Consider the following 24,414-nt stretch of genomic DNA (forward strand, 5'->3'; position numbering starts at 1 on the left):
ACTATAAAGCTGGTGGCACTGCTGTACGCAATAACTTGAGGTGGTTTGTGCAAGTCCTCAGGCACCATCAGTGAGCCCAATTCTGCCTTCTGTGCGAGGCTTTCATGTTTGTACGGGAAGGCAATCTGGCTCATGGTGAATGCAAATGGATTTACTGCTACTTTGAGGCAGCAACTGTGAATTAATCATAGCCCCTGTGAGGCAATGGCTCAGATCTGAGCAATTCTGGTAAGTGTGATTCAACTTGGACTTCCCCAGGACGCATCTAGCACAGCTGAGCACGGGCACAGGGAAATAGTCCTGGCAGGCCTTTGAGGGCATTGTATGTAAGTAGATGTGTGTGTCTTTGATCTTGGACATGTGTAATCCTTGTGTAAGCCCCCTCAAATCAACCTTGGTCTAAAATGAGTAAGAAATTGCTCGAGCTCATTGAAGAAGCTGGAATATAATAGGTTTCTGTGACAAATTCTGCATAAAATTGCTTTAAATCGTATGCAGAAATTAAAGCATTTATTAGGATCTTCACTAAAACAGCCTGTGCTACAATAGAAGTTTTTGCTTTCTGGTGGTTTGTACTATCAAGACAACCATGTTGCCTTATGAAGTTTGAAAGCTCTGTTCATTCTTAGGCAGACTGTACTGGCCCGTGTGACTGATTTGTATGAACTGTAATGTGCTTTTTACTCAAGAGCTGTACATTTCTGGCAGATTCTTTCAAGCACTTTGCAAACCTTTGAAATAAAAATCTGTGGAGTATTTGAGTGCATAAATAAATAGGAGGAAATCACATGCAGTAAATCACCGGGAGTGCATAGACAGTCTAAGGATTGTGAAAGAAATAAAGTGTGAAATAGCAATGATACTGTAAAAGAGATATAATAAAATCAGAAAAAACAGTGAGTCAGGTGCTAAGCAGCCTGAAGGCTGCTTTGCTCCACTCCAGCAGCTCAATATAGCAGTTAAACAAACATTTTATAGCTGGAGGTACACATACTGTAGGTCCTCTGAAGTTGAGTGCTGTGCCACTCTCGCTGTGAGGGTGAAATAGTAGCACACAGTCCTTACATCGGCAGTCTGCAGGACTCATTCAGTGGGTCAGTGTGTGGGGCTGGGACAGAAGCAGTATTCACCGTGTTAAGGTGTTTGGAGTCCCTGCTTAGTTCCCTGCCAGTTCCCAAGCACCTCTGCCCAGTCCTGCAAGAGCTGGGGAACCACAGAGGGATACTGAAGTCTGTGGAGCAGCTCCTGACTCAGTTGAGGCAACTGGGAAGTTATTGTTATCTTTTCCGTACATTGCCTCCTGCAAACAAATACTGGTTTTCATGCCAATTCGTTAGTGGAATTTCACAGGAAATTAGGCATTACAGGCAAAAAATGCAGGGGAAAAGTTTCTAAGGTTGGTCTTAGCTCTGCTGCCTGTGCATTACAGCGTGGCTCCAGCACCACTGTACCTAGTTTGTTAATTAATGAGACAAAGTGACGTATTTTTTGCAGCTGATCTCCTTCACTCACAGTTGCTGGTGTGCACATGTGTTTACGGAAATTATGCTTAAACTAGACTGTAGGAGTTTAATTACAGGGGCATCGCTGTGCCAGAGCTTTTTCCCCATGAGATGACATTGATCAGTTCAGTGGGTGACGGTGGTGAGCTCAGCTGTAGTGTAACTGTTCCCATATGGGTCTGGTGGTGGGCAAGTTTGAAGGAAGGGTTGGAGGGAGAAGAATGACCTGGCTGTGTAAATGTTTCCTCCCATGTGTGAAAAGTGCCACAGGAGAAGTCACAGAGGTGCTTGCTGAGGTCTGTAGCACCTCCATAGCTGGGAATAACTGCTGGCACTGAGAGCCTTTCAATGTCTTCTGTGCATGTGTGTAGAAGACAAAAAAGGTTGAGTAGGTCCTTGAAAGGAGAGGAATTTTCATTTTTGTATGATGTAGTAAAAAAAGGTAAGAGAGTGGAGGGATGTGATACAGCGGAGGGCTCAGTTGACAAGATGGGAAGTTTATCCATGCAACATTTTTTTCCACAAATGTAATTGTGGCAAGACTGTGTTAGGTCCCAGAAAAAATGATTTTGCAGTGAACAAGATGCCAGTACTGACAAATCTTATGGATGTATCATAAAGTCACAGGTTTTGCTCATGCTGCATCAGTTTCACAACACAAAGACAGGCTACTGCCTGTACATAGTTTTTAAGAAACCAAGTCAAAGAGAAAGGCATTTTCAGAGGTTTGTAGAGAAATGTGTTACGCAGGAAACCCAGAGGAAGCCCCAGCTCTCTTTATGAGCCTGGCTCTCATGTCTCCTGGTGTGGGTAACCTCTGGTAATGGCTCATCACATATCTCATAAACAGGGTGGGCTCCTGTCAGAATTGGAAATGAAGTCAGGTGTCTGTCCTAGCAAAGTTCAGTCTCATTCTTCTTTTCATGCAGTCTTACAGAATGAGATTTTCAGAGAAGACATTTCCTTTTGTTTAATTATCTTGTCTAATAGCAATTAGTATCGTGTATCACCCGCTGCAAGTTGATCTACACATGGCTTTTCCTGACACTTCTGTCACTGTTACATGAAAAACAACTGATTCTTTAGCCTAGATATAGACCTGAGACTTTTTTTTACATCTACAGGCTTCCCTTGAACTCTTGACTGGCAGTCTTAATAGGACTTTATTATGTTTGCTCATTTTGATGTTAAATGCTAGATCAGGGGTAGAAACTAAAAATTTGATGGCTACTATTTTTGACTAGTAGATTAATGCTTTGGTCATTGCAAAATGTAGCATTGGCCTGCTCATGTAAAGAGTAACAACATACTTCTTACTTATTGCTTGCTCTCCTGCATGTTTTGCCCTAAGAGTTAGATAAAAGTAGGTGTAAGTATAAACATTTTGGTTTTAAGCCCTGCTACTCTTTCAATCCTCCCAAGTTTGATAAAAATCTACATTTATGTGAAAAAAATGTGTAATGTTCCTACAGTAATTATTAGTATGTTTTGGTGTCACAGAACCATGAACGTTGTGCTAGGTGTTTTATTTGCAAGTGTGTCGTTTTCATTTAAGGTTAAAGGGGTGACAAACAGAGCATTTGGACCTGAAGATGATGCTGTTTGTTATGCAGAGAGAACAGAAGATCATTTGAGTAGGGTCTTAAGATCTCAGCTTTGGTTCAATTTCTTTCCAGAAAAGTAGTCTCAGTTTTGAAGATGTAGCATTAGCACCAACACATCGTTAGGATGCAGCTAGTGGTTTACAGAGTCTTTCAGCACCAGATCAGAATCTGGATCAAGCCCAGCTCAGGGGGTATAACAGTTACCAACTTCATGGATGCACCGTGGTCCCTCTTTAAGATGAGTTTGGTGAGTCTCAGTTCCTCCTCCTACTGCACAAACTGGCTGCTCGGTCTTGTCCTCTCCAGCAGACATGCTCTCTTTCCATATGTGTCTTAGGAGTTTAGCATAATAATTGCCCAAGTCCAAGTAGATCCTCATATAAGAGCTCCTACCAGGGCCAGAATTGCTCCATGGCAGATGTGATACCTAGAGAAAGCTATTCACACCAGTCATTTTACAGCATTTGAATCTCTGGCCTGGTAAATGAGGAATATTTTGTGAGGTAGGCTAGGTAAACTATGTTAGGGAAAAGCTTTGGAGGGTGAATTCTAAGGGTGAATTTTTAACATTTTTCTCCCAATCAGATGACATTTTCCCTTAGTACCTCGTGGGTAGGATTGGGATATTTATTTGGTGTCAGGGCGAAGGTGTGCTGTTGCTGAGGAGAAGGCTTGTGGTGGACCTCCGAACAAAGCTTTGTGTGGACTTACTGAAGTCTGTTGAGAAAGACTTTGAAATTTGACTTGCATGAGTTTCTCATAAAGGAGGGGGAGCCTTGCAAAATAACAAATAAACAGCGCCTTTACTGAATGGTAGGAGCAGCTGTCTTGTAGCCCCGTCTGGTATACATTCTCCTTTTCTTTATGTGTAGCTGACAACATTTATTACTGTATAATGTGTTAGGTGCAGTGTAGCAAGGGAACAGCATGATGTCACATTCAGAGGTGGAGCACAACTGGCCGGTTGCAGGAGGGGTGTGCTGATGCATGTGCCCCATGCTACCTGCAGGAGACAACCATGGTCTTTCCTGGGTAAGGGAACACTCTTTGTCACAGTCTTTCCCAAAGGAGGGGATTGCTGTGGCTCAGGTTTCAATGAGGGGGAGAGCGTGTGCCTCCTGGTTGTGCCAAGGAGTGGGGAGCGCTCTGCCACCTGTCCCTCCAGGGAGTGCTGCATGGCCACTTGCTGCTCGAAACACAAGGGACCTGAGCAGTACAAGTTTTGCGGGTGTGAGGGTGGATGAGTGCAAGCAGTGATGGGTGGGATGGAGATGGGTGGGACTCCATAGGCTGGACGCAATATCCCACACAGGACACTTGCTTTGTGCGCTGAGGGCTTCTCTGCATGGGACGTTCTTACTGAATTTTTTTAATTGCCAATCAGTGTAAGGCATCCTTTACTCAAGAAAAGAACCAAACCAGCACCACGCTTGCTATCTAAGTAACCCCAAAATATCTATGGCCTGTAAGTCCACGTGGAGATGCCTCGCTGGATTTAGAAACACCAGAGTTATTACGCAAAGCATGTCTCATGGATGTGACCTTCTCCATTCCTCCCACTCAGTAAACACTGGAATTGGTTATTCTCTAGCTGCATCTTCCTTGCAAGAAAGGCACATTTTTTAGAGTAAGATACATAAAAGGAAGTTAGCTGCAAAATACTTGATATAATGAGCTTGTGAGGGGTTTGCCCCAGTTGCAGAGAAGGTAATGGAGAAGTACGGGCTGTAATAGATGTAATGTTGGATTTGCTTTGCTGCCTTCTGGGGAAAACTCGTTGCTCCTATTTTCCAGTGAGGCTGCCAAAGTGCATTAGTTTACCTTTCTGTAAATATCCTGACTTGTTTTAGCAGTAAAAAGATACCTGTGGCTGCAAAACTGGCATTTTGCAAAGACGCCTTGAGATTCAGCCATGGAAATAGCCATTTAATTTCAGCCAGACACTTTTATTTTCTTTTATTTTTTTCCTCTATGCCTCAGTGGAACTTGCCTGCAACTGTACCGTGTTGTTAGTGAGGAGTGTTGTGAGACATGCTGTCTACTCAGAGCTGGGAGAAGGAGTCTGCAGATGGGTGAAAGGCTTTTTAGTACTGGTTTCTTTGCACCTCAGCACGATCTCAGTAAGATTAAAACAAAGAACAGACTCTCCAGCCAGGATTCTGGGTGCCTCATGCAACAAAATGTATCCTGTTGAAGCAGCCCCACATTTCTGTATTACGTTCATATTTTCCTCTAACATGAACTAGAAGTGGGCAAGGAAGCTGCTGAGGTGGGCTAAGAGGTCCCTACTTACCTGGTGCACACGGGAGGAAATCATCGGATCTGCCTGAGCAGATCAGACCTGCAGCCAGCAATAGAAAGCAGGACTGCCTGACAAGAGCTGTGGAAAGGGAGGGAAAGAATTGTATGACATTGAGGACATTAGCCTGGCTCACTGTCATTCCTTCAGTTGCCTCACTTCTGAGGTGTTTTGTGAGAAGGTTGTAATGCTTGCTGGACTGTCCTCTCTTTACAGCATTTGGTGTCAAGAAGCCAATTACAAGAAGCTGTCCTAATCCCCAGCCTCTTCCTTCTCCTTTCTTACTCCATACATTTGTTTAACTTCTGTTTTATCCTTGTTTTCTTCTCTTCCCTCCCTCTCCTTCCATGCCTTCCACAACACATCTCACTGAAGAGCAGCCCAGCTGCTTCTCAGACCCTGCTGGGCTCCAGGCTGGAAGGGGTGGGTCACAGTTTTGCTTTGAAGCATCACTGTGGGGCTTCGCAACTGTACTAGGAGAGGAAATTGCTGCCTCCTCCTGTAGCCACATGGTCAAGTTCAGCAGCATTAGAGACAAGCTTGGGCTGCTTTTCACATCAAATTTTACCACACAAGAAGAAGGTGACAGAAGTATGGTTGAAGGGAAGGTGAAGAGATGGGGAGGAAAGTACATTGTTTTGAAACCGTGTTTTCCTTCTCTTTTTCCCCATGAGAACTGGTGGATTTCTTATTAGTTTAGTGCTTCTCTTTGACTACTGCATGCTGAAGGCTGGGAAGGGCTGAAAGGAACTTTTAAGCCACAGATGGCAGCATTTCAGAAATAAGGAGGGCATGGCAGGATGCACAAAAGCACCAGAGACAATAAATTAAGTGATGGAATTATATGTTTAGGTGCCCAATAAGGGATGTGCTAATTGATTGCTTGTGCACTTATACTCCACTCATAATGAAACCCCAGGGACAGATAAAACTCTGCTTTGTCTCTCTGCTCTTCCAAGAGACTTTTGAGCTGACCAGTAAGATAAATCTACAGCAACATCTGGGAAGGATGTGAGCGATCATCTGCATATCAGAAAAGTCACGCGCTTTTTCGTTAAGACCTTTCATGTGGAATACGCTAAATGGTAACAAGCACTGGTAGATACCTAGATTCTTGGTGTATCGGTGTCCGTGGGCGTCTTTCCATCTCCGGGCTCTAGTGTGAATGTTTTTGACTTTCCATTGTGTGTCTTTTTTGCAGTAGCACTCTATCAGTTTTCTCTGTGCCACAGTTTGTGGTGGAAAGCCCTAACTGCAGGAGGAGATTCTCAGTGTGCAAGCTCTAATGCTGGACGGCAGACTGAGGTTGAACAGGGCTTTTTGGGAGGCACAAGGAGACTGCAAAATCAATGTGTTATCTGTATATCTGTTTATTAACGAAATGGTTAATGATATTATTACTACATTTACCCTTCAATTTCATAGTTAGCAGCACAGTGAGATATGTGGAACAAATCACATCATTCAGAGCTGATATTCCAAGATGCCCAGAGTCCTGAGAAGGTGCTGTTACGTCGAAGTATATTCATTTAGCTGTCAGGGATATTTGCACACTTCAGATTTGGAAACTTGATTATTTTAAACTCATAACCTGAAGGCTAAAATAGAAGTGAACAGTGAAGTAAATTCTTGTTGTTTTCTACTTCAAAAATATATGGAATATTTCCATTTTTACCTGTAGTTCAGATATTGAAAATGTTGAGAATTTCGCAGATTTCCTTTCCATATGAAAATTTTCATCCTTATTTTCTAATCAGAAGTTCTAAAGTTATTCAGTAGAATGCATCACATTTCTTCTTCTCACCTGCAGTAAGATACAGCAAGCCATTCTTCCCACTGTCAAAACCCCTAACTTTTTTAGAGAGATGGTTGAAAAAAATCCTCAGTAAACTCAAAATATGCATATAATTTCCCAAGTGTAGTACATGCTTTTTAAAGGTTTAAAAAGAATGTGTTGTGAAATAGTTTAGTTCTCCATGGTTGAAAATGTGTGGGTATTTGTACACACAGCAAATTACTACCCCTGTTTTTGACATCCATAAATGACGCTATCTGAGGTCACAGAAGACAACAGGTTTCTGAAGTCACCACTGATGCATTTTCTGAGGTCACCACTGACACACTGACACTGATGCATTGCCATTGGTGGTGGGGTAATCAGGCAAAGATTACCTGAGAACTTTGCGACTTCAGTGCTTCCAGACTGTGTACTTTTCAGCATATTTTGCTGTAAGGTAGAGTTTGCTGAGAACATCTCAGTGGGGCATCCCATTGTTTCCAGTGCACCAAACTGAGAGCCAGGCAGACACAAGCTTTCTGAAATAAAGTATTTTTCATAAAATGCCAAATACACACTATCAGAAGTTTTTGCCCACATTCTTCTTGAACGTACCTTTTACATTAGATGTGGATGAGAGAAAGAAAGGAAAACAGACTGGAAATTTCCAACATCCAGAAATGCTGAATTATGCAAGTATCAATTTTTAGTATTAAGTAGTGGGATGTTTTTAAGTTAATAGATATCCAGGTATTTGGATGTGATTCTTCATTCCCTTTTATCAATTTTATTCTGGTATGACTTCTAGCCAGAAAGTGGAAAAGTGAGTCTCATAGCAGGTAAGGGCACGTAGGCACAGGTACAGGTCTGACTGAGAAATCAAGAGGTGTATATCTGTATGCATATTACGTGCAACATCTGTGAAGTGTTTATGTCAAGAGCCATTCATGCCCTGTTATTCAGAAGGGACTAAACGTGTGGTTTAAGAGTAAGTGCAAGTGCTTGGTTGTATGTCTGCGTGTGTGACTGTGAATGCCAGGTTAAGAGCACATACTTCTTTCAGTGAAGTGGAAAAGGTTATGCACCTCTTCAGTGGATGTATAGATGAAGTGTTCGTGAGTTTTGTAAAGATGAATGAAGTTCATGGAGTTATTACAGTTAGCTTGTGATTGCCAGATGTTGGAATATGTGTGTGCATGCATGCTGGTGCATCTGTTGTTTGGATAATAGGATATACACATGTGGGACAACTGTGCAGTGTAGGTGTTATTACACTCGGGACCATAGCTTCAGCAGGCATAAATCAGGGTGGCTCAGTGGAAGTCAACAAAGTCCAGCAGTGTGCGCTTCCTGGAATCAGCATGTGTGACTGCATGTAGGGATTTTGACGTGTAGGATTGCGGTTGGCAGAGTGTGTCAGGATGTGACTTTGGGAGCTCAAGCTGAAGACAGTTCGTAAAAGAACAGAGGAAAAGCCAAGCCACAAATACACATTCAAGGAGCACGGATGTTAAGGGAAAAGGAAAGACTACATACACTGAGACTTATCCTCCAGGCTAAACCACCAGTTTTGTGCTGTTGTTTCTCTGTGCAAGTACATGGAAGCTGCGGGATTTCAGAATATTGATCTTTAGATAATTCAGTTGCTGGCAATGTCTGCATTAACAACTCATGCAGCCCGACAGGAGCAAATCTGCAGAATGAAATGGTTGGTGTTCAAGAGCTGATGTCCAGACCGTCTGTCTTTTGAGTAGGGTTAATTTAATTTAATGGCTGCACTGGAGCTGGGGAGGGCCTGGAGTCTCTCTCAGCCATGACCTCATTCCTTGTTGTGCCGCTGCTCCGAAGAGGAACAGCTCATACCCGCTGTTGTGGCACCTCTGAGCATGGGCATGAAGCTTTTGCTCCTCTGTCCCCTGTCCCTTCCTCATCCTGCCTGTCTGCTGGATTGAGAAGGAACATAACTCAGCATCTCGTTCCTCTGCTGTATGTGAAATGGGAGTTTCTAGCTACAGGGTTTCCTCCTGCCCTGCTTGCTAAATGCAGCCACAGCCTGGCTCTCACTGAAGTATTGTCTTTGTATGCGCTGCCCAGAATTGCACGGGTTATTTCGTCTGGTCAAATGACATAGCATGGAGGAAGTCCACTCATCTGTCCTTTCCTATCCCTAGGTCTCTTTCAGCATCCCTAGGTCTCTTTCAGCATCCCCTTCCCTGTCTTCTGTCAACTACAGCTGCTGTTGATGTGCTGCCTCTCTCAATCTTTCAGCTCACCTGGGCAGTGGTTTAATTATTAAGAAGTTGTTAAACATCAGTGCCTGGTACCACTCCCTGGATGTCGAGTGAAGCATCAGTTTTTGCAACTTTGAAAACTTTTTACAGTTTTAACGCTTTCTGTGAATAACCTCATCCTAAGCATTGTTCACTTTTGCAAGTCCCCTGATTATTTTAAAGTTGCTAAGATAATAGTTTCAAATTAATAAGAGGTACATTCTTGGTTGTAGTTAAAGGGGGGATTGTATTTATGGCTTGGCATGTGCATCTGATATTTCAGATTTCAAATTAAATTGTTTTTATATGATATGGTTGCCTTTCATAGCACAGGTTGGATCGAAGGTCCTAATACATCCTTTCCAAGCCCACGCACTCTACTCTCGTAATGCAGCGCTGTAACCTATTCAGTCTCTCGTGGTTCTGTCCCCCGTGAACTCATACCAAGTCCATCCACTGTTTCATCACTTAAAAGTAATTTTTTTATGTTCCTGGCTTGGTGTTGAAATACTAGAAGTTAAAAATCAGCACCATGCTCAGGTGCTTCTGGAGAATCTTCTCTCTCAACCCAACCTGCATGGCTACATAGTTAGAGGCAGGAAAATTGTCTGGTTTGGATGCAAGTCAGTTGTATGGGAAGCAAATGAAAGGAAGAATATGTTTATCACTTGTGAGAAATACCTCAGGCTCATTGTTTAGTAAAAACATCTGGTCACTCTGCAGAGGTGATCGAAACAGCAAACAGAACGTTAAGTTGCAAGAAACTTCCTGACGGAAAGTACCATTGAAAATTCTGTAATTTCTGCTATGTAAGCCAGTGGCAGATCACTGATTTAAAAGCCAAATACATTTTTAAGAATTCAATCCCATACATATACTTATGTATCTGTGTGTGTGCGCGCGCTTATGTATGTAATAAAAATAGAACAGATTCAGAGAGCGAGCAATTAAAATATTTAGAGTCAAGGAGAAGCTTTGTTATGAAAAAAATCTGAAAAGATTTGGATTACAGTCAAGAAGTTTAGATAGAGGGCAATCAAAATTGCACTAGGGCAGATCGTCTTCCAAAGTCTGGTTCAGAAAGGGGTGTGGGGGGGTCCGAATGACAGTTTGGATAATGTAGCATGTGCATGAAACAAATGTAGTTTAATGATTTGTTGAACTATTAGAAACCCAAACATCAGTTCAACAGGACTAGCCCGATAATTACTGTTTTCCCAAAAGAAAATTGTAGATTGTGACCAAAACGACCAATTTAAACTTGAAACTTCAGCTTAATGGAGCTGCATTTTTCTTGTAAAACCATTCCCATGGAAATTTCCTAATGATTTCCTTTTGAAATGGTTTCATTTAGAAAGGAAATACAATCAATACCTAGAGTGCTATTTATCTTGTTATAACACTGCAGCAAGTGAGCACTCAAACTAAGAAGGCAACGCAGTTTAAAGTGAAAAAGGACTCTTTCCTTGTGTGCACAGTTACACCGTGGAACTCACTGCCATGTGACGGCAGTGCCGAGAACTCAGTAGGACTCCGGGAAGAGTTGGACATTTCTTATTATTAAGATGCCAGCTGGCTCCCTGGTACTGCTGTCATGATAACCACCATGGTATAGGGAAACATATGTAATTTCTCTTTCCCTGTGGTTTGTAGGCCACCAAATATCTTCAGCTTGCAAAAATTTAAAATGTTAATCTTTCTTTGTTTCAGCTGTGTTCATACCTACAAAAAGACAGCAATATTTTCTGGACTTCACAGTCATTTTAAATTTCTTGGTGATTTCACACCTGGTCTCAGAGAGAACAGATACCTCTGCAGCATTAATCTTGTGTCATGTTTTCCCTTTTTACAAATGATTTTTTTTCCTGACTGGCAGAGAGCAGTCCAAGCCACGGAATCCAGAAACAGACTGTCCCAGAGCTTGTGCCTGCTCTCATCAGGGAAGGGCCTGACACAGAGCTGCGATCTAGTTTCAAACTCCTGCACAATTTGTGGTTATTTAGAGCCAACATTTTGGTTTAGGCTGGTCTCTAAATATTTGTTGTATGGTTTTATTTATAAGAATAATGACTCTATGTTTACAGGCTACAGCATATAATGCATCTAATGCCTGGTCTCTTATTTTTTTTAGCTTTCCCTAACTTTCAAGTGCATTTCCACTCTTTAATTTTACACAAACTCTTGGACATTGGCCAGACAAATTCTTTGTACAGTTCAGGATCTTGGCCAGATTAAAGTTGTCATCAATTTCACCTCCCTCTTCTTTTAATAACATCCCACTTTCTCCCTGGTACTTCTCATGTTTTTAAGGGTTGCCATTCTCTGTGTTCTTTTGCATTTTATTGAATTTTATGCTCTTTTATTTTACCTCCTGGTTTAACTGAATCTTATTTTTCTGCATGCTCTTTTTAAGGCCTTTTACTGTTTTCAGTATGGGCTTTCTGAATATTTGCTACTGAGCAGTCTTTTGTGAGGCTGTGTTGGTAATTCCTCATCCTAAGGCAATGCTGACTGACAGCTGCAGAGAATCTCCTCAGGGAATTTTAGGAATCTCTTGGTTTCTTCTATACTGAAATTTCAAATTGCATTTTCCTTAAAGCTAGTCTGAGATACTGAGGACCTGAGCTATTTTTTACTTTCTGGAAGACAATAATAAAACATCAAACGCTGAGTCCAAGATTTGCTACTTCAGTGGGGTTTGTTCTCCTGAAATACAGTTGCCAGAAGCCTCTGCTGGGGAAAGGTTATGCTTATAAAATACTTTCGAGCAAAAAAGTTACCTCAATCCAGAGATGGGGGAGTATATAGAACAGGTTTTTGGTTGACATCCATTTGATGGGATATCTTTAATTGTGATGGATAGTCTGAAGCAGACTGATGAGTTCCAGGCAGTTTTCCTGAGAGAATATGATGGGATTGGGTATGAATTCTACAAAGAAATCCTATGCTGTGACACTACTCAGAACACTCTTGGTTACCTAGCTTACACTTCTGTAGCAAGAATTTGTATTTGCCAAGGATGACTTCAGACCCCAGCAGCCAGCATCTCCATTTTTAGCTGATTCAGCTTGAAACTGGAGCTGGTCTCTTGAATGTCTGGTTCAAAACTCTGTGTGGGCAAAATGTGTAAGTTTCTTTTTTCTCAGCATTCTTAAAAAAAACCATAGACTGTGAGATTAAATAAGACTTTAAAGTTTAACTGTAGCTGATATTCTTTTTTCTGGCTGGAGCAAGAGTTAACTTTTGAGGGCAAACCCCCAGGGCTAAGTATACTAGTAAACTCCAGCTGCTTTGTACTTCTTTGCCAATGCTGAGAATCCATAAACCCAATTTAACTTGCTGGTTAAACCAGGTTTACAGCTGTTTTGCATTGCTGGAGTGGAAGCAGAGCAGCTGGAGCATACCAGTGAATCACGGTGATTTTTTCTTTGCTAGGTCTTGTGTCCCTTTGAGTCTTACATGGAATAAGCCAAGGCAGAGGCAGTCAGTTCTTGGCAGTGCACAGTCAAGTTGATGCAAGACTTGCATTTACAGCCAAAGCCACCGTGGTTTTTGTCTTTGTGTTTGCTTTTATATTCTCCTGCTAGTTGTGTTTGCCATGGGGATATAGATGTGTAGTATTTCCATGTCATATTGGCCTTATACTCAGTCTTTGTTTTGATAAGGGCAGCCATCGACTTCAGTGTATTTTACAATCTTTGCTGGCTCAAGTAATTTTATAAAAACACCTTATAAAACTATAATTTAGGAAGATGAAGAAGTCTTTGAGGTTAAAGTGCCAGAGGAATTATTCACTTCAGAATCAGCTTGTCTCTCTTTGATTTCACTTGTGACTGTGTCAGGTCTATTTGTCTATGCCACATTTCCCCCTCTATACAACATCTTCTAGTTTTGTCTTTTTGAGTCTTGCTGATATTAATGCTATTTTGTCCTGTTGTGGTTTCATAAAAGGGTCTTAGGCTGGAAATTAATTACTTGAATGCTTCTTTGGGCTGTCTGAGATTGTAATGCAGCATTAGTACTGATGAAGTTCTGGGTTTGGATAAGCTTGTACTGTCCCTAGATCAGTAAATCCTGATATTGGTTGCAACTTGTAGTCACTAACGTGATAAAAATAAATATTATTGGGGATTAGACTAGATGATCTTTAAAAGGTCTTTTCCAACCCAAACAATTGTATGACTCTATTATCAGTAATAAACACGTTACAAATTCTAGCTGTATGTAGTTGATAACGGGCCAAATGCTGGAAGAAGGCACAATTAATACAGTAGGGTATGTGAATGAATGGAAAACAGTTCAGAGGGGTGAGACAATACATAAGAAAACCTACAGAACTACCTTTGTGATATTTGTTGTGTACAGCATGTGCATGTGGTTACAATCACCCAGGAAGTGTTTAGAAACATTTGCCTACAGCAAGAGCAATTGCCAGATCAGCTGTGTAAAATGCAGCTGTGCTAACCTGAATGACTCTGTTGAACTCCAACCTGCCTCACCTCTGCTGCGACTGCTGCCTTGGCCATAGCTGGACTTCTTGTGTGATTTTGAAGTTACTGAGGTCTTTGTTTTAGTTTCTGTCCAAGTATTAGGGCAAGTATAATACAACAAACAGCTGTATACTTGAAGTAGCTGTACCAGCCGCCACCACACCATGGCCAGATGAACTTCCACTCTTTCAAACTCTTCAGACTTAGCAAGTGTCTGTTCTTTCACTTTCATAAGGCTGTGCATTTTGTATCCGGATTCCAGTAATGTCACACTACTATATGCATTGTTCCCATGCTGCTGATTTTGTGGGGTGCCAGTAGCCAGTTTGAAAATGAGAAGTCTAAAGGGAACCATGAGATCTATCTGCAACCAGCAGCAAAAGCAAGGTGTCCACTCTCTGTTAATTTCAGCTGAGTTCATAGAAAAAAGAAAAAAGTGATGTCCCCCAAATTTTCTCTGCATGTCCAGGATTTTGTACCTTCTTTGTAGTCTGCAGACCCTGATTGCCAGCAAATCAACTGCAGGGGAGAGGGAAGGACCACCTGTTGCACTAAATATTCACAAACCTTGCAAATAAAAATAAACAGTTAAAAAACCCACCCTAACAGCTTGTAACAGCTGCCACATTCCACCCTAGAGAAATCTTTATGCTAATGGAATCTGACAGGATCTACATTAGATATCTACACATATGCAAATTAAAAAAAAAATAAAAAAAAGAAAAAAGAGAAAGAGAATAAGTCTTTTGGGCTCCTCTAGGTAGGTGGTGTTTTATGTATATAAGGTTTTTGTCATTGTTCTCACTCCTGGAGTTTACATTCTTTGATATCTTGGAGTAAAACATTTGTTGAGTGTATGAGCTGCATGATATGGCCAAGGACTAAACTGAGCTCTTTTTGTTTTAGTGGTTAAATATGGGCTGTAGTATCCCTGCTGTGCTCCAGCTGCACAGAAAATTCTGCTGAAGATCCACGTATGAAGTTGCTTAGAAAATTAATGTCTTTTAATGTCTTACATACCAGTTTGCCTCTTGTATCAGACTAATGAAAAAGCAGGGAATATACATGAGGAATACTAGGCAGCTGAGTTGTAGAAAGAAGTCAGGCAGCAGCAGCTCGCTGTTTTGTATGAGGGCTCTGATCCCAGGACACAGAGTGTTGGTGCAGGAAGCTGGTTGGGGTTATTTTCCATCATCTTGGGGCACTCAGTGGGGATGCTGACCTCCGAGTCACCATGCTTGTGAGAATGGTGTTTTCCTTCCTATCTGCCAACAAGAAGCCTGGGAATTTGTGGATCAAAAGAAATTATGAGCGGAGGATTTCCAGAGCGATCTGGAGATAGTAGAAATGGGAAAGGGATTAAGAAATAAAACATCTGAACTATTTTAATGTTCCTCTGTAATATCAGCAATGGCCACAGTATCCCTGGGAGCTCTGAAAGTGACTCTGTGGTCTTGTTGGTAGGCTCAAAGGTTGCTGAAAGTGCTGAGAAATTTCCTCTCCTCCAGGTCCAACACTGTTAAATGGCAGTAGCTAGATACGTGGTCAGTGTGGTAAGAAGGAATGATAGGAAGCCATCCAATGGGGTAGTAGAAACAGCACAGCCTTTTTGCACAGTGGCAGAGAAAGAGAGCTATGATTCAGGCCTCAGGGAGGTTTTTTTGCACATTGAACCTATGGGTCTTCTCCGTGAACTTTTCAGTAGTGTTACATTAGATCGTTTCAAGACCCTTGAAATACAATGCTTGCAAGACGCTGTCTGTTTTTGAACAGGTCAGGCCAAGTCCCATGGTCAGAAACACTTAGTCAGCCTGTTTGTCCAGCAAACTGCCTGTAACAAGGGACAGTATTTTAAGAACTTTTCTCTGTATTGTCTCTGGGGAGAATGTATTAGACTGGAGGGGTTAAGCATTGACATTCCCCTGTGGTCAGCAGGTCATTCTCCACACAGACCAAAAGGGCTGTGTTTTCTTCTGACTACACACCACTCCATAGGCTAGCAGAAATAATCAGTGGAAACATCAGAAAAAAAGAACATAAGGAACTAGCAAGAGTGGAAATGGGCGATTTTAGAAGAGAATTGCAAGAAGGGAGAAATGAAAGAGGCGGAGTGATATGAATTGTTCAGTCAGCAAGAGCTTTGGAGATGTTCACCTCAATAGCTATGGTGCAGCAGGAAGGACTCTTCTTCAAGCAGACAGGGGAAGGAGAGGACCTTGTAAAGAAAAGTGGGTAAGATCAGAAGGTGCACGTTCATGGATGCCTGTAAAAGCAATGAGGAACATTTTGACCTGAGAATGTCTCAACTGAAAGTCCAGTGGAGGACTATAGGTTTAGAAACCTCAGTTGCATCTGCTCTCGCTTTTGCTAGTTGCCAGCAATGGATGAGCGTGGTTTTGAAGTATCCTTTCTCAGGGACTATACTCTACCCTAGCAAGACAAAAACATAAAACTGTTTTAATTGCTGCTTGCCTAACATGCGCCAAAAGTGGCATGATTGCAACCTAACATGGCACCAGAGAACCATCATTCCTATGGTTGTAGTCTGAGAAGGTCTCCTAACTCTGAAAGGAAGCCACTGCATGAGGGGTCTGCATTTCCCTATGGCTGGACCTTGGATTCAGCATGTGGGCTTTTGTACAAGGCAACTCTTTAAGGAAAGGCAAAGAATCTTATCTTGTCACTTTGGAGATAGAAGAAATTATAGGAAGCTCATCTTCCTCAGAAATCCTTCTGTTTGTCCTTCAGTCAGACACAATATGTAGTATCAGCCACAATCTGTACCTCAGGGCGTTCACAGGCATGTTCTATTTTGCTGGAGCTTCAGGAGCTATTACCTAATTCCCCTCTGCTTACACCAACGTAAAGAAGATATAATGTCTTTGAGTTTAGCGCAGTTGCACCCACTGAAGCTGGCACATGAACAAAACCAAGCTCCCAGTTTGAATGTCAGAAGAAAACTCAGATCTTCTTCCTGTCTTGTTTCATTGCGAGCAAGTATGTGCAGCAGAGTGGCTTGAGCTGTTGCTAGCTGCCAGCTGCCACAATTAATTACTGCATATCGAGACTGGTTCGCCCTGCACCCCTCTGTATGCTGCTCACTTACAGATGTTGACACCTGTCTCTTGATTAATCCAGAATCCTAGCACATGTAGAGAACTCTAGCTAAAAGTCACAGAGTCTTATAGAGATGGATGTCACTAGGGATGATTTTCATTTGTCAGATGCACTTAACTTCCTCTGAATTCCCTGGGTCTGGAATAAACTCACTGTCTCCACCTGGATGACACCATTCAAGAGGACTTAGCCCAGGAAAGGCTGAAGAACACCAAAACCCATCAGAATGCCTACTGAGACTGAACTAAGAGCAGCAACACCAGTGATTCCCCCTCTCCCATTTCCAAAATTGGAGGAAGGAGAGGTACTTGCTGTTCTGTGCACTAATTTGGGAGTGGTTATAGGTCATATTTCAGGGCACAAAATAATAGTCCTTGGAAGAAAAGAAGGTTTTTGTTCCTCCTGTGTGTGTTACTGCATGATTGGGTAGATACTGACATATCAGTAATCAGTGAATTCCTTTTGCAATTTTTTATTTGCGCCAGCATGGCAAATTATATCCAAGGATGTGGCTCTCCTTCCACTTCCATCATTGTAAAGAAAACCCTCCAAAACTCTGTTAAAGTCAGTGGAGTGACATTGGCATAAAATCAATGAGAGGGAGCTTTGGCCAATGATATTTAATTTTCTGCAGCAAGCAATTCCAGTCAATTCCCAGCGATCCCCAAGACTCCAGCCACATGCCCAGTTTGAAAGGCTGTCCAAGAAATGCTGGAATGATGCAGGGACAGCATCTAGCCAGGTGCCATCTATTGGCCATTTACCATACTGCTTCAGAGGATGCACAGAGTTTCCGAGTGCCTGAATCAAACACAAATGATGTGACCTAAAAGTCTCTTTAGATGCAAACCTGCAGGCCAGCACCTCATTCAGGGAGGACGACTCCATAACAGAAGCTTTTCCCTAGGTCCAGTCTCTTCAGACCCCTGGTGTGGTTTACCTATACTTTCTTAGGACCTCAGAGAAGATGCAAGACTTTTGGTTAACGGTTCAGCACATGAGCAGACACAAAAAAAGTTCTTACTGTGAACTGTGAAGCACAGTCTTGCTTTTTGTTGAAGGATAAAGTGATTAGCCATCACTAGGAAAACAAATGTCCTAAACATAGTGACCCCTAGTTAGGCTTATGCGCTCTAACATTTTCAGGTGGAATAATTCGAGCTAGAGGAAGCAGATAAGTATCACTGGGCTCCTGAAGCGGGAAGCAAATGTGTCAGCCCCTCTGTACTCTCAGATTGATTCTGTCTATTGGTCACAGAACCCTAGGAGGTTATCTCATACTATCTTGAATCACCTCATTTCTAGGATATCAGTTTTGGGTGTAGTACTGGTCTCCATGTAACAATCCTCTGTTGGTAGGTTTATGCTACTCCTTTAGAGGGATGGATCTGTTATTGCTTCAGCCCAACTTGGAAGTCAGTTGGAGACATCAAGGACTCGATATTAAAAATGGATTGGGAGCAGTACATACTGAAACTTTCTAGTGTCCTACAGAATTTCTACATTGTACAGGCAGATTGTCTAAATTGTTGTCAAAGTTTACTGAAAATGTCCTTCAACCAAGTCCACTATCCAATGACATATTCACCTAGGGTTCTCACAGAAGATAAAGGCTTCCTGATTGCACCAGGGCTGCAAGTTTCTCATATACTATCTGCCAAACAGTTTATGTTCATGCCACTCCAGCAGTATGGATTTCCCAGACATTTTTCCATGTGGCAGGAGGTGGGGCTGGTAGTTCTGCAGGTGGCATCTTCACCACGAGCCTCTTCTTAATTATGGCCCTCTGCACTGGTGCACAAACTGCTCCAGGAGACACTATCTCTCGGAAACTCTGTAAATCTGAGGTTCAGCCTGCATGACCCCAGGGTTATTAAATTTTCTGGCACTTGCTTGGTATGGAAGGAATTTTAGCTGGGGTGATTTCATCACATTTTTAACACAGATTGTTACTTTTTGTCTCCTTAAGTTTCCCCTTCAGACAGAGATATCTCTTTCTTTCTTAAAGTGCAGGGAGTATATATAAATAGCTGTTTTATTCCTTCACTAGGATGCTTGTATTTAGGTGATCAATGAGGACACTAAAGTATGGTTTCTGTACCATCTCTGAAATCTACAAAGCTCTTCTTGAGCCATTTGACCAAAAGCTTCACATCACTTTATTCCTCTGTCAATCATATATATAACACTAGTGCCAATTTGTTAAATCGGGTTCAAAACATAAACACATTGCTTTGCAGAATGTATTGTGAATTATGTTGATGTAATGTAGGTGTGCACCCTATTGCAAAATAACACTGCTATTTGTAAAATTCCAGCTTAGGCCTACTTTATGAGAGCTAGGACCATATATATACCACATCCACCTAATCCGTACATGAGATATTTTTTCAAAGAAATGGCCATCTGACTCAGCATGTCAACCTGGACTTTTAAACTAGTTGAACCTCACTTTTTTGTTGGTTTGCTTATTTTTTGAGCATGCCTTCTTCTTCTTCTCCCCCATAAAGAGAGTTGGTTGTCTCATGTGCTCTTTTCTACAGTTTGCTTCAATTGCTTTCCTTGGTAACACATTCCATATGTTTACTATCATCTCCCCTTTTTGTCCTTCAGTAGCCTAGAGCATTTCCCTCACCAAAAGCTGCACGGTTATTCTCCCAGGAAATATCATTGTTCCAAAAAATATATTATAGGAGCAAATAAAACACATTTCCAAAATGGTACTGCCAAATAACAAAATAAAAAAAAAATGCTCATTATTTTTGATGACAAGGATATTAAAAGGAAAAAAATGTGTTGTTTAAAAATAACCAAGTCTTCAATAGTAGTGCGGGAGGATATTCAATTAAATGGAATGTGGTTTTCCAGTGAGCCCATCTAATCTTGGATTGAAACTATGGGTTGAATTATTATTTTTTTTATTTCTATTTTTTCATCTGTATTTTGTACTCCATTCCCAGCATTATGGTGATGTTTGTTACTATTTATATTTTATGTTGAGGGTCCTTTTTTCAGCTGTCTCTAAAACTTTACAAAAATGCCAGATGTCATGTTGGAAACCCAAAGCCCCAAATCAGGCCATAAATCACAACAAACCATAAATATATATGTGTGTGTGTGTGTGTGTGTATGGCCATTGTACTGTTCTTTAGCACTTCCCTTGTTGGCTTTCCTCTTCCCTCCCTTTACCACTTACAGCAGGTAGAACTGAATTGTCTTACCTGGTGTGTTTACTTTGCAGATTCAGAGCAGAGCACTGGGTCAGACACAGAGGTGCTGGCAGAAAGGACGTCCTGCTCATTTGGCTCCCATTCTGACCTCACATCTGGTGGCTCGGGCCCTCAGCCTCCTCCACCTTCATCCATGGAAGAGATCCAAGTAGAGCTGCAGTGTGCTGACCTCTGGAAAAGATTTCATGACATTGGGACAGAGATGATCATCACAAAAGCAGGCAGGTAAGATATCTCTGGCTTTCTGTCTAGTTAAAAAATAAGATCATAATTTTTTTTTTTTTTTTTTTTAAGAAAAAGAGAGCTTTTTTTCCTTCTTGATAAGCCAAAGGAATAAATATGCAGGAAAAATTAAATGGCTGTCAGAGTTTCACAGCTGTATCTCCTACTAGCTTTCTTAAGACAGGTCAAGTTGTTTCATATTACTGCTTGAATCAGTAGCTCCAAAGGAGAACTGGCAGCTGCAGGAAACTGTTGAGTATAGCCTTTCCTCTGAGCAAATAAATCAGGAAAATATCATTGTGCTGTTGGCTGTAGTGAATTTAAGATGAGTTATGAATTTGGGCATGAGCCATTTGAGTTTCCTTTCAAGTTCCAATAGCACTTCATAAGCCAGTTGATTTAATCTCAAATATAGTGAAATTCAAACTCACCTTTGCACAAAATGAATGTCTTCCTGCAGTTCTAAATAGATAAAATGTTAATGATTTCCTTTATCAAAAATCTGCAGCCTTAACATTTCCCTCTGCTATTGCAGCTGATACCATGTCAGTTGACATTAGGAAGAGCCACTAATAAGACAGATTTTTTAAAAATTATAAACTCACCCTGCCGTGCCATTAGCCAAGGGTAAGAACATCATTGCTGTCTACTGGCTAGAAATCTGTTCACCAAAACACAACTTGAAACTAGCTGTAAATTTGTAGATCCCTCAAACTATAAACGATCCCAGATTTTTAGACAAGTTTGCGTTGACGTAATGTTTCTTACTTCCACCTAATGATGTTTTAATTCCGATTAATGCTGTGAAAAAGGAAGTCAGCACCATGGACAGAGCCAATTAAAGCGAACAAGCCACGTGACTGCCCCAGGAGCTGTTCTGCCCCTTCCGCAGGCAGGCAGAAGGGAATATTTCCCAAGTTTTGGGGAAAAAACATGGTGTTCAATTGTTTATAATTTTGTTACATCTCTGTGCTCTCAGAATTTGTGAGAACAGCTAGACTTGTTGTTTTATGTTCTTGTGAAGTGAGCACTATTGCTCTGTAGCTCCAGGAAGTCCAGATAATTCGAGGAGAGTTGTATTGCACAAACAACTCAGATAATCCCTGAAGAAGATTATCGGAACCAGATTAGCTCCTGATTTTAGATACACGATCTCACTGGCACAGGAAGCATCTTGCATCAGTACAGATTGGGCTGCTGTTTTGGCCCTTCTGCCTCAAATGGAAGAGGCAAAGTAACTGGAATTATAACACTCGCTATTATGCAACAACTTTTCTCTAGAGATATCAAAGCAGATGCAGAGAAAATTATTATTATCCTCTTTTCATAGGGGTTGAAATTGAGACCTAAACAGATTAAGTGATCTGTTCAGCATCATTAAATATACCACTGGAAGAAGTAAGTTTCCTGCTTCTGACTTTGTTGCCCTGGTGCCTGGGCCATGCTGTCTCAGAAAATTAAAATAATATATTGTTACCTGTTGGATTAACTATAATGAATTCTCTTATGATACATGGAGTAGATAGATAGACTTAACAGCACCATACATCTCTCGAAGCCCACCAACACCAGTGAACGCTAAAATGCCCAGAGGTTAGTGGTATGAAGATGATCTCAGCAGCTCACACATTTCTGATTGAAGAAGCTGATCTTTCTGGGATCTTAAAAAGCCATACCCTGATTACAGGGTTTCTTAAAAAAAGTCACCAAAAAAGTTGCAACATCAATGCTACTGCAATTTTGCAAATAGTTCAACACAACTTCTCACAAAAGCCTTAAGAACATTGGCAGGGGTCCGGGAGAAAGAAGCATTCATGGAAAAAAAAACACAGTGAAATATTCTGGGGATATATAACATAATGAAATTAAATACTTTGGATCAGTTAAAAAAAATGATAAATTTCTATTTGGTCAGACTGCTGCACACATACGAAAAAGATTCTGTAGTTCCTTGGAAGTTTTAAGGAAATTACAATATTGAATACATTGCAGTTTTTAAAGAAAAACCACAACTTTTTTTTTAAAAAATTGTCATCTACTGTCTTCAAGCTATACACTTTTATTTGTTGCTTGGAACTGTTTGAAGTATGTATTTTGACACTTTTGATACAAAACTATTGTTCTAACATTTATGAATTGAAATGTTTCATGTCAGCAATGGTTCATGGAGCTTGCCGTTTGTGTTGCCTTTCTGAAAAATGCAGCTTCCCACATCACGTAGCATCATAACAAACAATAGATACATATCCCTAATTACGCTGTAATAAAAGGAAGCTGATTAAGAATTATTGCGAGATGTGCATAGTTCCTTCCATGTGGGTACATGATGCAGCTGAACTACAATTCCAGTGAAGCATCATGCCAAGCAAAATGAGCCCCATTTAGTAAAGAAGCATCCCAAACCAAAACATTCAGATTCACTTCCCACGCCTGTTTTTCTTTTCTTTGCTTCTACCTGGCCCCAAATAAAAAAAAAAAAAAAGTTTTATTTTGGCTCAACGATTTTGGTTTTCATATTTTGAAGGAGAGACCTGTATGCTCTCGGTAAACCTTGGTTGGTCTGCATTTTCTGATGAAATATCTCTTTCCCTATTTATGCAGCTGTTAGAGGTGTTTAACAGCACATGTTATGAAAGAACAGAAACCCTAACTTTATGTTAAGGACTCAAAAAATATGTATTTTGATTATTTTTAGTAGGGAATAGATGTAGGGAAACCTGTAAGGACTGTAAAGAATATTTCTCTTTCCAAGATTTTTTTCTGTGAGACCATTAACAGCATTCTCAAGTGCCTTTGCAAGTTCCAGTCTTGATAATTATTCCACTTAGGAAAGACCATGTACCACAATACAGAGTCATAACTTACTGTGCAAATCATATATTCTTTATATTCCTAAATAATATTCTTTCTCCCTGAAAGGAGATGCTTATTATTACTTGAGTGCTGATGGCCAGCTGGCTCCTCACTGGCTGTTCACTCAAAATCTATATAGCTACTAAATATATGTATTTTTTCTGATTGATGATGTTCTGCTCCAGAAGTGATGTTAACAATATTGGAGGGAATTTTTTTTTTTTCTGCTGACTACATTTCTAGGTTAACCATTGCAAAGCACAATGAAAAGCTGGGCAGTTTCTTTAGGTAGCACATCTGTTTATTGGGGATGGTCCTTACAGATATGATAAAATTCACAAATTAAACCTCCCAGGTTAAACATTTTTCTTTCAGAGAGGATGTTTCTGTGATGGGTGAGAGCTGAGGCTAGCAGTCTTGTTTCTCCATATGGGATACATGATATATGATGCATCCCATAGATTAGACTGTATGATTTCTGACAAAAATAGCAGAACCGGTGTTATTTCCTGAGGATTTCCTACTGCTTATTGAAATTGTGAGAGATGCACAGTGTCATTTACAACTTCTTCCTTCCCCAGGGAAAATTTTGCTCTTCTTGTTGCTTTCTCTTTGGAAACCCTGTTTGAGTGCTGCAAGGCCTTCTTGTTTTGAAAGCCTTTATAATTACAGACTCAGTTGCCTATAACTACATCTGCTCCTTAATTTCCTATGACTCGTAAGGCACTGCTTGGTTCCTGCCTGACCCCACAATCTCTTTTTGCTCTTACTTCGTAATGCTAGTTTCTAACCTATGTTCTCATTTCAAACATATTTCTGGATCTATATCCTGCCTAGGTCAGGCCTGCTACACTATTTAACTTTCAGAGTCCCACTCCCACTCACATTTAATTCTGTTTTATTTTTTCTTTTCTTGATGCTATATTTATAGATGTCTTTTTTTGTCTGTTTCCATAAAGTACTTCAGTCCTCTTAGAACTTTTCCTTTCCAGAAGAAAGCACGTTGTTATTCAGAATTTAATAAAATGCTTATAACAAGACTCCTTTGTT

General features: G+C 40.9%; 1 protein-coding gene across 1 annotated transcript in view; it reads left to right on the forward strand.

The window, feature by feature from the left end:
• TBX15 (T-box transcription factor 15) overlaps window positions 1-24,414 on the forward strand; it is a 99,092-nt gene that overhangs the window by 39,347 nt on the left and 35,331 nt on the right. The window contains exon 2 of the mRNA XM_054838434.1: window positions 20,301-20,514. Within this exon, the coding sequence (XP_054694409.1) occupies window positions 20,301-20,514 (214 nt within the window). The remainder of the gene's footprint in view (window positions 1-20,300; window positions 20,515-24,414) is intronic.

The sequence above is a fragment of the Grus americana genome, chromosome 1, assembly GCF_028858705.1.
Source record: "Grus americana isolate bGruAme1 chromosome 1, bGruAme1.mat, whole genome shotgun sequence".
NCBI lineage: Eukaryota > Metazoa > Chordata > Aves > Gruiformes > Gruidae > Grus > Grus americana.